A 14,237-nucleotide genomic window follows, 5' to 3' on the forward strand; every position below is an offset into this window, starting at 1 on the left:
TGTCTGTCTGTCTGTCTGTCTGTCTGTCTGTCTGTCTGTCTGTCTGTCTGTCTGTCTGTCTGTCTGTCTGTCTGTCTGTCTGTCTGTCTGTCTGTCTGTCTGTCTGTCTGTCTGTCTGTCTGTCTGTCTGTCTGTCTGTCTGTCTGGTCAATGCCGACTGACAATTATCTAACTCCCAGCAACAACCGACACTCAGTTTGATGTCAAAGTGAGTCAGCGGTCACACTGACACTAAGCCTGCATTGTCTTTCAATCCATCACACTCATATAATCAACCCAGGAAAGTTAAATTAATTTCAACAATTGATCTGCAGAGAGTCTTGTCTTACACAAGCAGAGCAGAGGGACTGAGACCTATTCAGCATACATCCGTTTTGGTAAGGCCACTAATAAGGCAGTGTGTGTGTGTGCGTGTGCATGACCACATCCGTGTCCTGTCTCTCCTGTCCCCTCCACCTGTTGGTCTCCTCCAGTACAGTCATTACTCATGTCAGCCTCCTCTCAGCAGAGTGATGCAATGTTCAGCTGTAGTGCACTTTGCCAGGATCAATGGGGACATGTCCCAGCATCCAATGATAATCACAGCACATCACTATAATAGAGATGGGATGCAGAACACACACTATACTGTCTTAGCACATATGCACATGTTCACAGACTCATACACACACGCTCACACAGTCGCAAACTTATACTATAGCCCCCTATGTGAACATAAAGGAGGAACATTCTGCTCAACATTCACACACATTCTGACACACACACCCAGGCAGCCCTCATCAGACCATCTAATTAACAGACACAGATAACATGTGTGTGGTTGTCTGTGTGGAGATTTTGGGTCTCAGGCAGTCCAGGCACTCTAATGATGTTCTGCTGCAGGCCGCTCTGTCACAGGGAATCACACACTAACCTCAGCTAGCTCCACACACACCTCACACACAGGCAGCCTCTCACACACACACGCGCGTACACACACACTCCCTCCCAGCTGCTGCTGTCTAGGCCTATGGATCTATTATCAGACACTTCCTCAGCCCATCAGAGAGGACGTGTGCTGTGTGGCCCCTCTCTGAATCAGTCAAGTTAATACAGAGCTCTTAGCTCGCTCTAACAGGGCTCTTCCCATGCCCACGCCTGATTCTCTCTGTATGAGTCATCATACACCAAGACTAACGACACCCATTACATGCCTCCCTTACTGATGCACACAGCACAGGCTCCTCCCGCCCCGCCTCTAATCAGCACAGGCTCCTCCCGCTCCATCTCTAATCAGCACAGGCTCCTCCCACTCCACCTCTATCAGCACAGGCTACTCCCACTCCACCTCTGTCAGCACAGGCTCCTCCCGCTCCGCCACTAATCAGCACAGTCTCCTCCCACTCCACCTCTATCTAGGAAAAAAGGATACAATTCACCAATGAATCTGAATTAGCCTTTAGCTCCAACGGACACAAATCATCGCCGCGACTGGCCCTAGCCTCAGCTCTACCTCTCTAGCCCTGGTCACGGAGCACTGCTGCTGCCTCTCTCCTCTACTCCTTGTTACTCAGCAGATAACACTGATGACGGCTGTAGATAATAAAGCGACACTTTCTACTGACCTTTTATTGTCTTCAATCTTGTCTGTCATGCCTTGTCTCTCAAACGGTGCACAAACAGATCTAGCAACTAGGCTAGCTGGACATCTCCTGCACGTCCACCGTGTTTCTCTAGTTGGAGCACTGGCTTGGTTGCATTGGACTGCACTGGCTTGGTTGCACTGGAAGGCATCGATAGTAAAGTTATTCTGTCATGTCCGTAAACAAGAGGTCTAACTCTACAGCCCTTTGCCCTGACCATCTCTCCTGACTCCAGCCCTGCATGTCTAGATGAACTCCTCACCAGGGCACAGAGTAGGTCCACAGCCTCCAGGATGAGCTCCTGGTGTCCGATGCGGGTGACCCCCAGCTCCTCCAGCTCCTGGTGGGTGATGTGGAGAAGCTGCTCCCCGTTGATCTTCTCCCTCTCAAAGTTTTTAATATACTGCTGCAGACAGTCATCCAGGCCTGCATGGGGGACACACAATGAGGGGGGAATCTATGTTAGGCACACCTTTGTTTTAATAGTATGTCTTTGTCTCCTTTACTGTCAACATCTAACTCATTCACTAGGTGTATGGAATGCAGATTGTGCTGATTTATTTTGAATGATTTAAGTTTGAAATATACCATGAAAGCTATAAATATAACAGAGTTGTATAAAGTGCTGTGTGATTGGCAGATTCAGCCATTTTTTTGTGTTAATTCCTACATAATACCAGAAGCATGCTTTCAACCATTCACGTTTCAACTCCAGAGAACTGAACAGAACCAGTCTACCAGTTGAGCTGCTCTTTGTGTAGAGCAGAACATAACGGGGAAAGAGAGAAACGGGACTAGTCTAGGAGATAAACCACTCTCACCACAGCGTATTAAAACCATCCTTATCAGAGCACAGCAGAGCCACAGACTCCACTGCAGCATTCTGTGTTGGAGCCATGTACATCGGGCCAGGCGGCACACACACACACACAGAGAGACAGAGAGAGAGAGAGACAGAGAGAGAGAGAAAGAGAGAGAGAGCCCAGAAAGCAGCAGAGCAGACTAGCAGAGTCTCGGCTTTCAACCACAGCATCCATCCATGGCTCCCGGGAGATGACTCATCTCCAGCCACAGAGCATATTGGAGAAGAGCAGGCCACAGCACAGAGCTGACCCACATTACACACACCGGCTGGGCCATGTCAACACACCAAAGCCCAGCACACACACATCCATGGCCACAGGCATTCAACAGGGGCCAAAATAGCCAGCTTGATGTTGCCTAGGTAGATCAAAAGATGATGCATTCTGAGCCATATACAGATGACTCAGGGTACATCTATTCAATACTGATCTCGATCTATACAGTCTGTATAGTCAGGCAAAGCATCTGAACTATGTTCCCCATTTGTATGTGGCGAACACTTGTCTTGCCGTCTCATGTGCTGCTGCCCCGACCTCTAAGTAACAGAATCGAGGCTCAATACGGGTCCTAAGAAATGTTTCTCTGAGCACACAGTGGCCTTGACATAAAAATTGATGGCCTTGTGTGTGGGTGTGTTTGTGTCTCCACAGTACATTCGTGGGAGTGAAATTAGTGAAAGCATGTGTGTGTGGTGGGGGGGGGTTGTTTGTGTATGCATGTACATTTGTGTGTGTGGGGGGGGGTTGTTTGTGTATGCATTTGTGTGTGTGTGGGGGGTGTTGTTTGTGTATGCATGTGCATTTTTGTATGCGTGCGCACGTTCATGCATCCATATAGAGTAATGATCATCAATGGCTGCCCTTGACACATGTTTTGTTTGCAGTTTCACATGTGGAATAGCTGTTTTCACATGTGAAGTCATATTTTCACATGTATTAAATTTAAAGGTCACATGTTAACACCACCTCTTCACATGTGAGAAAAAAAAGAATTACAGTTGCACCTAAGTAATTTCAATGCACTTCATTGCACTTTAATGAAGAGTCTTCAACTATACGGTTATTTTTTTGAGATCTCCTATCTGTACCGTTGTGGAACTAGGGAAATCACACTTGTAGTTGTTTTGTTTGGAACACAACGCTGCATGCCCGCGATCATACAATTACTTTTGTTGTTTACGCAACCCACAAATGGCCCATTATAAATCTGGGTCAAGTGGGCATCATTTGAAAGCTTATTGTATTGCCAAAATGACTAGCTAAGTTATAAAATACGATCTTGCAGTGTTGTTCTTTCACAAGGCAGTTCAGAGAAATATCGTAATTTTGGTGCGTGTTGAAAAGAGTAATGAGTGAATTCAGGTGTGTGTTCCTCTGCGAATGTTCTTGACAATATACAAACATACGCTAATTCTGTTCAAAATGAGCCAGGGTACGACGTCATGTCACCTTGTAACTTTACATCAAACATAGTGATCATAAACGTTGATCAAAAATGACATTGACAAGGGAATAATCCAGAGTCCTCAATGCCCTCAAAAACAGGTCAGTCCCTCCCTCTTACTCTCATTGGCATTGAACCTATTCTCTCACACAGATAATTGTGGTTATGAAATAGATTAGGTACAGTTCAATTAGTTTGCCTGCCTACCTTGATCCACAATGTTGGAGCGTAGTATGAATGCAAGCCATGCATTACCAAGGCAGGTTCGCTGTCCATGGTGCTAGTTTTTCATGAACGCATCAACTGGTGCATTGGTGTGTGTGTGTGCGTGCCATGCTGTGCCTACCTGTGTGTGTAGTGTCTAATATATAGACGCTGTTCTTTGTAACAAGAAGTGTAAAGCCATAATCATAGTATTACATAATCACAATGACATTAATTGAATTATATGGAAATGTGAAGTGCACATTTAGTCAGGTTTTTGGCTTGCTTGAATGACATCAATGCGGCATTTATTATAATCCTCAACGTCTCATCTTTCAAAGTACATTGAGTTCTATTAATTTACAACATTTCCCTCACTCAGACAACAAAACATTTACTAAAGTTGCCCAATTAGCCGGAGGGATGGAGGTTACTTCTTGTCGCGTGCGATGCTCAAATTCAGAACAGCTGTCAGTCAAAACCAATGATGTATATAAACCCTGGATGACTAACAGGGGGCGCTGTATTGAAATCACTGCGCAGCCACCTTGGTACTCCTACTCCATTGTAAAAATAAAAAAAATCGGAAGCTATATAAAATTTTGAATGTCTACATTCATTTTTGATTCTATTACAGAAAACGTCATGCAAACTTTTCAATTATATGTTAGCTAAACATTAAAAAATAAAAAATGTTACTAATAAAAAATGTTACTAACTAATGTTACTGTCCCCAGTACAGCAAATAAATACTTAAATACTTGTAATTCCATTCATTCCTATGGAGGACTGCTCTTACTTAGGAGTGCCAATATGGCCGACTTGTGTTTTCAGCGTCTCTCAATTGCCAATACATAGCAAAGCAATTTAGGGTTCATACACATCATTAGTCAAAACCCATACAGCGCTGTGAAGAGAAGAGCCTGAACTCTGACGTAATTTAAAGCATGTTACTATACAGCAACTGCGTTTATCAGTGCTCATACCTGAAATGTTCAACCCGTATATATGTGTAAAGGGCTACCATGTTAAAACTGGCGCTATCTTGACAGTTAACTCAAATTCACTTTTGTCATTTTTGCGCACTTTTTTATTATGCATTGTCTGAAAGCGTTCAAAGTTCACTGAAAACAGCCAAGATACATAATCTATACAACTAAAAAAAACAATGTGAGGTTAAAGAAAGTGTGTTTATAAATTTACCTGATTTTGCTTACTGTTACTTTGGACATGCCAATATGCAATTAGTCATGATTAATCACATCAAATACTGCAATAAACTCAATTATATTTTGTAACCATTGACAGCCCTACTTGACATTAAAATGGGAAAATGCACATGAAAGAGTAGTGGTTTCTCATGGTGACTTCAATAATGGGTATTGTCCCTCTTGGTCTAATGGTCAACATGTTGGCTTCTCTTATGAGAGATCGGGGCACTAATGTCCACCCAACTGAAAAATAATATGTGAAATATATAATATCACAGGTCTCCCATGGGAGCAGCCAACATCCTGACCACTACAGTGCATTTGGAAAGTATTCAGACTTCTTCCCTTTTTCCACATTTTGTTACATTTACAGCCTCGTTCAGGTGCATTCTGTTTCCATTGATCATCCTTGATATGTTTCTACAACCTGATTAGAGTCCACCTGTGGTAAATTCAATTGATTGGACATGATTTGGAAAGGCACACACCTGTCAATGGTCCCAGAGTTGACAGTGCATGTCAGAGCAAAACCCAAGCCATGAGGTCGAAGGAATTGTCCTTAGAACTCCGAGACAGGATTGTGTCAAGCCACAGATCTGGGGAAGGGTACCAAAAAATGTCTGCAGCATTGAAAGTTCCCAAGAAAACAGTGGCCTCCATCATTCTTAAATGGAAGAAGTTTGGAATCACCAAGACTCTTCCTAGAGCTGGCCGCCCGGCCAAACTTAGTAATCGGGGGAGAAGAGCCTTGGTCAGGGAGGTGACCAAGAACCCAATGGTCACTCTGACAGAGCTCCAGAGTTCCTCTGTGGAGATGGGATAACCTTCCAGAAGAACAACCATCTCTGCAGCACATCACCAATCAGGCCTTTATGGTAGAGTGGCCAGACGGAAGCCATTTCTCAGTAAAAGGCACATGACAGCCCGCTTGGATTTTCCCAAAAGGCACCTAAAGGACTCTCAGACCATGAGAAACAAAATCTTCTGGTCTGATGAAACCCAAATTGAACTATTTGACCTGAATGCCAAGCGTCACATCTGGAGGAAACCTGACACCATCCCTACGGTGAAGCATGGTGGTGGCAGCATCATGCAGTGGGGATGTTTTTCAGCGACAGGGACTGGGAGACTAGTCAGGTTTGATGGAAAAATGAACAGAGCAAAGTACAGAGAGACCCTTGATGAAAACCTGCTCCAGAGCGCTCAGGATCTCAGACTGGGGTGTAGGTTCTCCTTCCAACAGGACAACGACCCTGAGCACACAGCCAATACAATGCAGGACAGGCTTTGGGACAAGTCTCTGAATGTCCTTGAGTGGCCCAGCCAGAGCCCGGACTTGAAACTAATCGAATCATCTCTGGAGAGACCTGAAAATAGCTGTACAGCAATGCTCCTCATCCATCCTGACAGAGCTTGAGAGGATCTGCAGAAAAGAATGTGAGAAACTCCTCAAATACAGGTGTGCCATGCATTTAGCATCATACTCAAGAAAATTCAAGTCTGTAATCACTGCCAAAGGTGCTTCAATAAAGTACTGAGTAAAGGGTCTGAATACTGTTGAAAATGTAATATTTCAGTTTTAGAAAAATAGAAACTGTTTTTGCTTTGTCATTATGGGGTCTTGTGTGTAGGTTAATGAGGGGGGAAACGATTTAATCAATTTTAGAATAACAAATGTGGAAAAAGTCAAGGGGTCTGAATACTTTTCGAATGACTGTATGTGAAAGATCATACGTAGGCTATGTTTTTCCTACTTTACATTTTTTCCATGTGATTTGTTCAGGTGAAGATACATGTGAAATGTTGTTTTCCGAAAACCACGTGTCTGACTCGTGAAACTTTCACATCATTTTTCTTTCCATATGTGATATTGTTTTCATGCTTTTCTTGTAAGGGTGCTTTCATTTGATAGCTTGCCGCATGTGGAATTTCCATTCTGTTGCCTTCCTCCAGCTATCAAGGCTCCATGGCAACAGTTTCCTGGTGACCAAGAGGCAAGCCCCCTTGAAGAAGTGAATTATTCGCAGTATATTTCTTCATTTTTGCCCTCAGACCTATCACAGAATGAAATACAACAGGTATATAGTATTCATTCTAAATGACCGACATTTTACCCAAAGGAATAATCCAGAGTCCTCAATGCCCTCAAAAACAGGTCAGTCCCTCCCTCTTACTCTCATTGGTATTGAACCTACTCTCACACACAGATAATTGTGGTTATGAAATAGATGAGGTACAGTTCAATTAGTTTGCCAACTGCCCTACCCTGGTCCACAAAGTTGGAATGTTGTATGAATACAAGGCATGCATTACCAAGGCAGGTTTGCTGTCCATGGTGCTAGTTTTTCATGAATGCCTCAACTGGTGTGTGTGTGTGTGTGTGTGTGTGTGTGTGTGTGTGTGTGTGTGTGTGTGTGTGTGTGTGTGTGTGTGTGTGTGTGTGTGTGTGTGTGTGTGTGTGTGTGTGTGTGTGTGTGTGTGTGTGTGTGTGTGTGTGTGTGTGTGTGTGTGTGTGTGTCATGCTGTGCCTACTTGTGTGTAGTGTCCAATATATAGACAATGTTCTTTGTAACAAGGAGTGTAAAGCCCTTATTATAGAATTACATAATCACAATTATAGAATCTCTATTGCCCTAATGATTTTTTTTTTTTTTTTGGGGGGGGGGGATCAGGTGAGAGTTTCCCCTCATGACGGTGTCCACTGGCCACCTTTCAAAAACCACTCAAGAACAAGAGATTAAAAGCAACCAATAACACACAGTTTACGGTGTGGAGAGGGTGTGGATATTCTTTGTAGCTGTGGCAGCACAAAGACATTTATCAACTTGCATATCAGCATTCTCTGTGTCTCAGATTGCACATCAGCAACCATTCTGTCTCAAATGACCTTAGGATAGATATTAGACCGGCTCTGTTCTTTATGTCAGTTGTATTCTACCAGTCTTATAGACTGTCAAGATTTTGCTGTGTATTGGCGTCATCCGTTGACCTACAGCATTGAATATAACAGATGACAAAGATGTCACCTTGCTTATGCACTTTCCATGGTGTTTGGGGTGGAGAATTTGAGACTGAACTGAAGTTCTTCTAGTTGTGTTGTGTATCAGCTGTACAGAAGTTGTGCCATAGGCGAGCCCTGCCCTGCTGCGAAGGCTGTAAACACATCTGTGACAGCAGCGCCAGAAGCAAGCACTTCTGGACTGACACTTGGCTGGCAGAAACTACTGTATGTGGGAAAACATATCCCATGTCTGGGTTGACATCACAGCCTCTTTAGTTGGATGACAGTAAATCCTTGTGCCCTGGTGAGAGAGAACATGATCAGATCTATCTCACTTGGATTTGGTTGTTACAGTAACTAAAATGTCTTTCTTTTGATCGTCATTCAACCCTTTGGATGTATAAGCATTAAGTTACTCATGCTCACCTTTCTTTCCAATGAAGGCTTGTTGTCAATTAGCGTTTCACCTCCAGAATGACAGAAGTCTGCCACTACTAACATAACAGTACACACAATCTGATTATGCCATTTAATGTAGCGCAACAATTGTTTTGTCATCCACTTGGTCTTACCAAAGGGGTGCTTCAACTCAGCTGTACTCTTCCCACACTATATAATAAAAGCAACTGTAGGTAGGTATATTTTCTCTCATAGAAATATGAATGTTAAGGCAGATAGTGGAGAACTCTTCAAAACACACTGAACATCGTAACGCCAACCATTTTGAGTTCAGTTAAGGCATATCTTAAAGGTGAAATTGACAATTGTGGTTGCAAAAGCTGCTGTCCAGTTCGATTAGCTTGCAACCTGCAATGTGTTCCTTATCACTAACCACAATGGTGGATTTTTGTAGCAATGTAAATCATAGTCTCTGTCAACGTATTATCAAATAAGGTAGGTTCGCTGTCCATGGTGTTAGTTTTGCAAACGCCTCAATTGATGCCAACACTTATTCAGTGTGTGTGTGTGTGTGTGTGTGTGTGTGTGTGTGTGTGTGTGTGTGTGTGTGTGTGTGTGTGTGTGTGTGTGTGTGTGTGTGTGTGTGTGTGTTAGAGAGGGGGGGGCACGCAGTCTTTATGGTATGAGGTAATCTACATGTGAACCTTTTATAGGTAAACTGACTGTTGAACACCTTTACACGTAGCATAATAAGTTGGTCTGAGTATCTGGTTGGTGTTCTACAAATGCGTAGCCTACATCAGGCCAGGGCGATAATTAGGAAACACTGAATAGCGCGCTTCTACATCAGGGTCGGATACACAAAATGGCACACGATCAATATTTCAATGCAAAGAATAGCAGCGTTTTAGCTAAAATCAGCCCCAATTTATTAAACCACGTATTCAGTTAAAATATAACAAATTTACACGTTAGTCGCTTCAAAATGTATTCTCTCAGTATCATGCCAATGAAAATAAACATGTTTTATAATCATTACCTTTCATCCAATCCAGCACTTGCTTAGGTGTCCATTTGCTTATAGGTTCCATCACGAGGGCCATCATCGATGTCTTCAAATCCTTCAAACAAGGACTTGATAGAGCATGAACATCGGGTGTCGCAAATCAGAAATGTTGCATCGGTATACCAGAGATCAAATAACATAAGTGCACCTTACTGGGTAAAGGCATGGCTGGTGACAGTATCCTGGGTACGGAATGCTATGGTGCAGTCCACGCGCTCACAGAAACGACTCAGCCGCCTCTCTCTCTCTCTCTCTCTTCTCTCTCTCTTTCTCTCTCTCTCTCTCTCTCTCTCTCTCTCTCTCTCTCTCTCTCTCATACACACACACACACACACACACACACACACACACACACATACACTCAACAGTAGCCTACCTGCCGACCCCACTGTACTGTGTAGAGAAGCGAGTCTCTCTCTGAGTGAGAAAGTCTTTCAACCCCTCCCTCCCCTGCACACCGCAGCATCACATGCTTCATTCCAGAGACACAGGGAATGGTGCAATAATATATAATTACCTGATGCCTTTATAGAGAAACATTGGCAGCTGAACGTAAGGCATAAAAATTAAGCATATTCTTATATTTTTTTTAACATGTTTTATCAGGAATATGTTCAGCCCCTTAACTGTTTCCAGATCCAACCAATATGAGTAGGAACAGAACCGAAGCCATTATGTTTTAACCAATAGAAACCTAGTGATGCTTGCATCAATGCCTGTATGGGGGGGGGGGGGCATATTAAAACTGGGTCACCCTGCAATTTACATTGAAGTAATGACTCAAACAAAACATGCAAGATACAATTGAATGACAGTCTTTTTTTCAGTTAGTTACAAATATCTCAGTTACTGTAAAACCACATCATGACAAATGCTGGGGTATGTGCTTATCATTTCTTTCTGATGTTCCCATGTTTTATTATATGGAAAAGACACATTTTGTAGGTACTTATCAACCTATAGCCAAAATAACTACTACAACTACAATCAACTATATATGGTGTGAGCACACCACATGATTCTGTTGCACAACGCATCACTACAGGCCCTCGAACTTCCTTCCACTGAGTCCCACCAGGATATGGTTAATAATTCAGTCCTCACTGTGCTGGGTGATGATGACATCTTTCCCTGCTAAGCCTATTACTAACTCTTTGGAGATCTGCCCATTTCTTGTATCTTTATTGAAGTCTCCCCATACGTCTCACTATATGGTGTAAAATGGCATCGAAATTCATAAACATGAACATTTGGTTCTGGTAAATTATCAGAGGCATGGGCACCATAATCATTGACCATTACCCACTCCTATGCTGCTCTAACAGTGCCATGCTAATAGTCCTTGGCTTGGCTGGTGTATGACCCAGTGGCTCCCGACAGGGTGTGAAGTGGTGGCATTGGCACTTGCTCCCCACACACACCGGTTTACTGTTAATCCTCTCCCAAGCAGCATATACTAACCATGCTTAAAGTCACTCGATACTGCATGCATTTCTAGCACATGCTATCATATAGTCACACTCACATAAACCTTGCCAGTCATACATCCCTGCCTTTGATGCCTAAGAGGGGGATTTCTGAAATGAAGCTACCCACCTAAGTCACTTGATATGATTGACAGTGATCTAGATGGATAGGCCTCCTCGGAGGTAAAATAACAACCTGTCATGGCTAAACCAGAAAGTGTCTGATATGCACCTTATGTTTAGTATACTTTTATACACTGAGTGGACAAAACATTAAGAATACCTACTCTTTCCATGACATAGACTGACCAGGTGAATCCAGGTGAAAGCTATGATCCCTTATTAGTATCACCTGTTAAATCCACTTCAATCAGTGTAGATGAAGGGGAGGAGACAGGTTAAAGAAGGATTTTTAAGCCTTGAGACAATTGAGACATGGCATGTGTATCATCCAGAGGGTGAATGGGCAAGAAAAAATATTTTTGTGCCCTGGAACAGGGTATGGTAGTAGGTGCCAGGTGCACCTGCTTGTGTTAAGAACTGCAACGCTGCTGGGTTTTTCACACTCAACAGTTTCCTGTGTGTTTCAAGAATGGTCCACCGTCCAAAGGACATTCAGCCAACTTGACACAACTGTGGGAAGCATTGGAGTCAACATGGGTCAGCATCCCTGTGGAATACTTTCAACACCTTGTAGAGTCCGTACCCAACGAATTGAGACTGTGCTTAGGGCAAAGGGAGGTGGAGGGTGCAACTGAATAGTAGGAAGGTGTTCTTTAGCATATTCATGTATTCTATTCAGTCAGTTGCATCTCAGATTAAAAAGCGTTTCAAATTTGGCAGAGCTTGATATGTTGATCTGACACCGATGTGTGTAATGTGCTTTCTTGTCAAAATGTTATGTGACACTTGCAGTTAACATGCAATGTTTATGTATGACAGCAGGTGTCAATATTTTCCAACTCTTTCTGACAACCAAGATAGCAAAATAGCTATTTTTTACTGTTTAGTAATAGTCTGTGGTTATGACAATATCATTTCAGATTTGCAATATCTGTGAGGAATCATTTCTCAGAAACAAGAACCAAGATGCTTACAAGTTATCCCTCACCTTACAGTTTGTCTCCTCTTTGTCCTTCAACTTGAAAGCTTGGGATTGTCTCAGGCTCCCAAGTATTACATTATAGGAACTGGTTGCATTTATGAAGTAGATATTATGGACATTGTGGCATTTTCTAAAGATATTTCTTCTAACAATTCAACAAAATGAAGGGATCTCCATCCCAAACTATCAATTTGACCTATTGAACCGAATGCAATACAACTGACCACCAAGTATACAGATTCAGTACAGAGAAAACTAAACTAAAACTGTAGACCATTGTTAAGTATGTTAGTTGGAGGACAAAGTGAAACTACTGCTGGTTTCAGTCAGGTGGGCTTTCTTCTAGGCTCAGGATTGGAGATGCGCAGGTTGGGGGAGCTGAAGTGGGAGCTAGCCACGGTGTAGGTGCTAAGGTAGTGGATGACGATGCTCTGGGCCGTACTGGAGTCCAGTCCGTGGTCCTGACAGAGATACAGGCTGAGCTGCATTACTGGGGCTGGTATCAGGCCCTGGGGAGGTGTCTGGACCAGGGGAGAGCTGCCCCGGGCCAGGCTGTCCTGCATGTGCTGGCTGTACACCTCCAGCAGCTTACTCTCCAGATAGCCGTTCAGCATGGAATTGGATAGAGGCTCCCTGTTCAGGGTGATGATGCTGCTGTCCATGACCAGGCAACCCTCATCCTGCAGGGGCTGGGACTCCACCTGCACCCTAGGCTCCACAGGCCCTGTAGGTTCCAAGGCCTCCAGCTCTCCCAGGTCCTGAGATTGAAGAAGTGGTCCTTCGAACCCCTCATTCTCCAGCCGCGGGCTCTCTGAGCTCCTGTTTCCCACATGGTCCCCTCTGAGCTGCAGGTCGGGGTAGTCTTTGCAGAAGGTGGTGCAGCACCAGGAGCGATAGAGCTCCAGGTCACCATAGTCATCACAGTGGCTATTGGGGATGGTGAGGGCATCACTGAGCCTGGTTGTCACTCTAGGATCAGACTGCACCAGACCTTCCATGTTTCCTATGCAGTCAATACACCAGAAGCACATTTAAAAATATGGCAATAAAAAATGAAAACAATTATAAAACAGCATACTCATCATATATGAACATGGTAAGATAAAGCATATTCTACTAATCCGGAAAAACATGCAGCATTTCAGACAAATCCCAAATGCTTACCTGACATTGAACCTGGGGTCAGAATTATATTGGGGGCAGGATGTGGTGGACATTCCTGAGCCTTTGTGGAATGGGGGTCACAATCCTCTTCCCTGTACCTGAAGACTCTGATGAAGGCTTCTCCCAACATGACAACCACTACATAACAGTGCAAATTGTCTCAATACAACATAGCAGTAAACCACACCAACTAGCAATTGTTCAATTCAACTAGCAATTTCAATTGTGATTCTCCATAGATTTTATTACAGGACTAGCATTAATCTGGTTCCAGGAAACGACCCCAAATAATCATGTTAGCATGACATAGTCTATCAGGTTCGAAAGATAAATCAATATTTAGATTCTCTTGCCAGGTCACATAACATAAAATAGTATAAAACACATGACAGATACTGACAATATCCCTACCTCTGTTTTTATAATAGATGGTGTTCCTTTAGTCTGTCCACTAATACAAGGTTTATAAGTTAGCTACAGATTTCTCTAACTGGTGAGCAGCCACGGTAATGTGCTGTCCCTAATTGTACTGAGCTTCTGAGTAGCAAATGTCAAAAACAGGAAGTATTGTTAGAAATAAAATTAGAACACTCACTGCCCCTGCTTTTCAGCTTCTGCCTTCTGTGGTGTGACATTCAATTTAGAATGTAAGGAGAACTGAAACAATTGTGACAACAGTATTCTTTGCAATG

The 14,237-nt window shown here is 43.3% G+C and overlaps 2 protein-coding genes across 3 annotated transcripts in view; both read right to left on the bottom strand.

Moving 5' to 3' along the window:
• The window catches only part of LOC124008991 (connector enhancer of kinase suppressor of ras 2-like), a 60,770-nt gene extending 50,691 nt beyond the window's left edge, over nt 1-10,079 (bottom strand). For both annotated transcript variants that reach the window (XM_046320571.1, XM_046320570.1), the window contains exons 1-2: nt 9,784-10,079; nt 1,885-2,048 (exon numbers count right to left, since the gene is read on the bottom strand). In XM_046320571.1, coding sequence (XP_046176527.1) covers nt 1,885-2,048; nt 9,784-9,850 — 231 coding nt within the window. In that variant the 5' untranslated portion in view covers nt 9,851-10,079. The remainder of the gene's footprint in view (nt 1-1,884; nt 2,049-9,783) is intronic.
• A 2,478-nt stretch (nt 10,080-12,557) lies between these two features.
• LOC124009017 (TLR adapter interacting with SLC15A4 on the lysosome-like) lies at nt 12,558-14,091 on the bottom strand. Its single transcript, XM_046320572.1, has 3 exons — nt 13,957-14,091; nt 13,546-13,683; nt 12,558-13,384 (listed from the first exon to the last, which is right to left on the bottom strand). The coding sequence occupies exons 2-3, from the start codon at nt 13,673-13,675 to the stop codon at nt 12,708-12,710; spliced, it is 807 nt and encodes a 268-aa protein (XP_046176528.1). The 5' UTR covers nt 13,676-13,683; nt 13,957-14,091; the 3' UTR covers nt 12,558-12,707.
• Nucleotides 14,092-14,237: the final 146 nt, after the last annotated feature.

Source organism: Oncorhynchus gorbuscha, linkage group LG02 (assembly GCF_021184085.1).
Source record: "Oncorhynchus gorbuscha isolate QuinsamMale2020 ecotype Even-year linkage group LG02, OgorEven_v1.0, whole genome shotgun sequence".
NCBI lineage: Eukaryota > Metazoa > Chordata > Actinopteri > Salmoniformes > Salmonidae > Oncorhynchus > Oncorhynchus gorbuscha.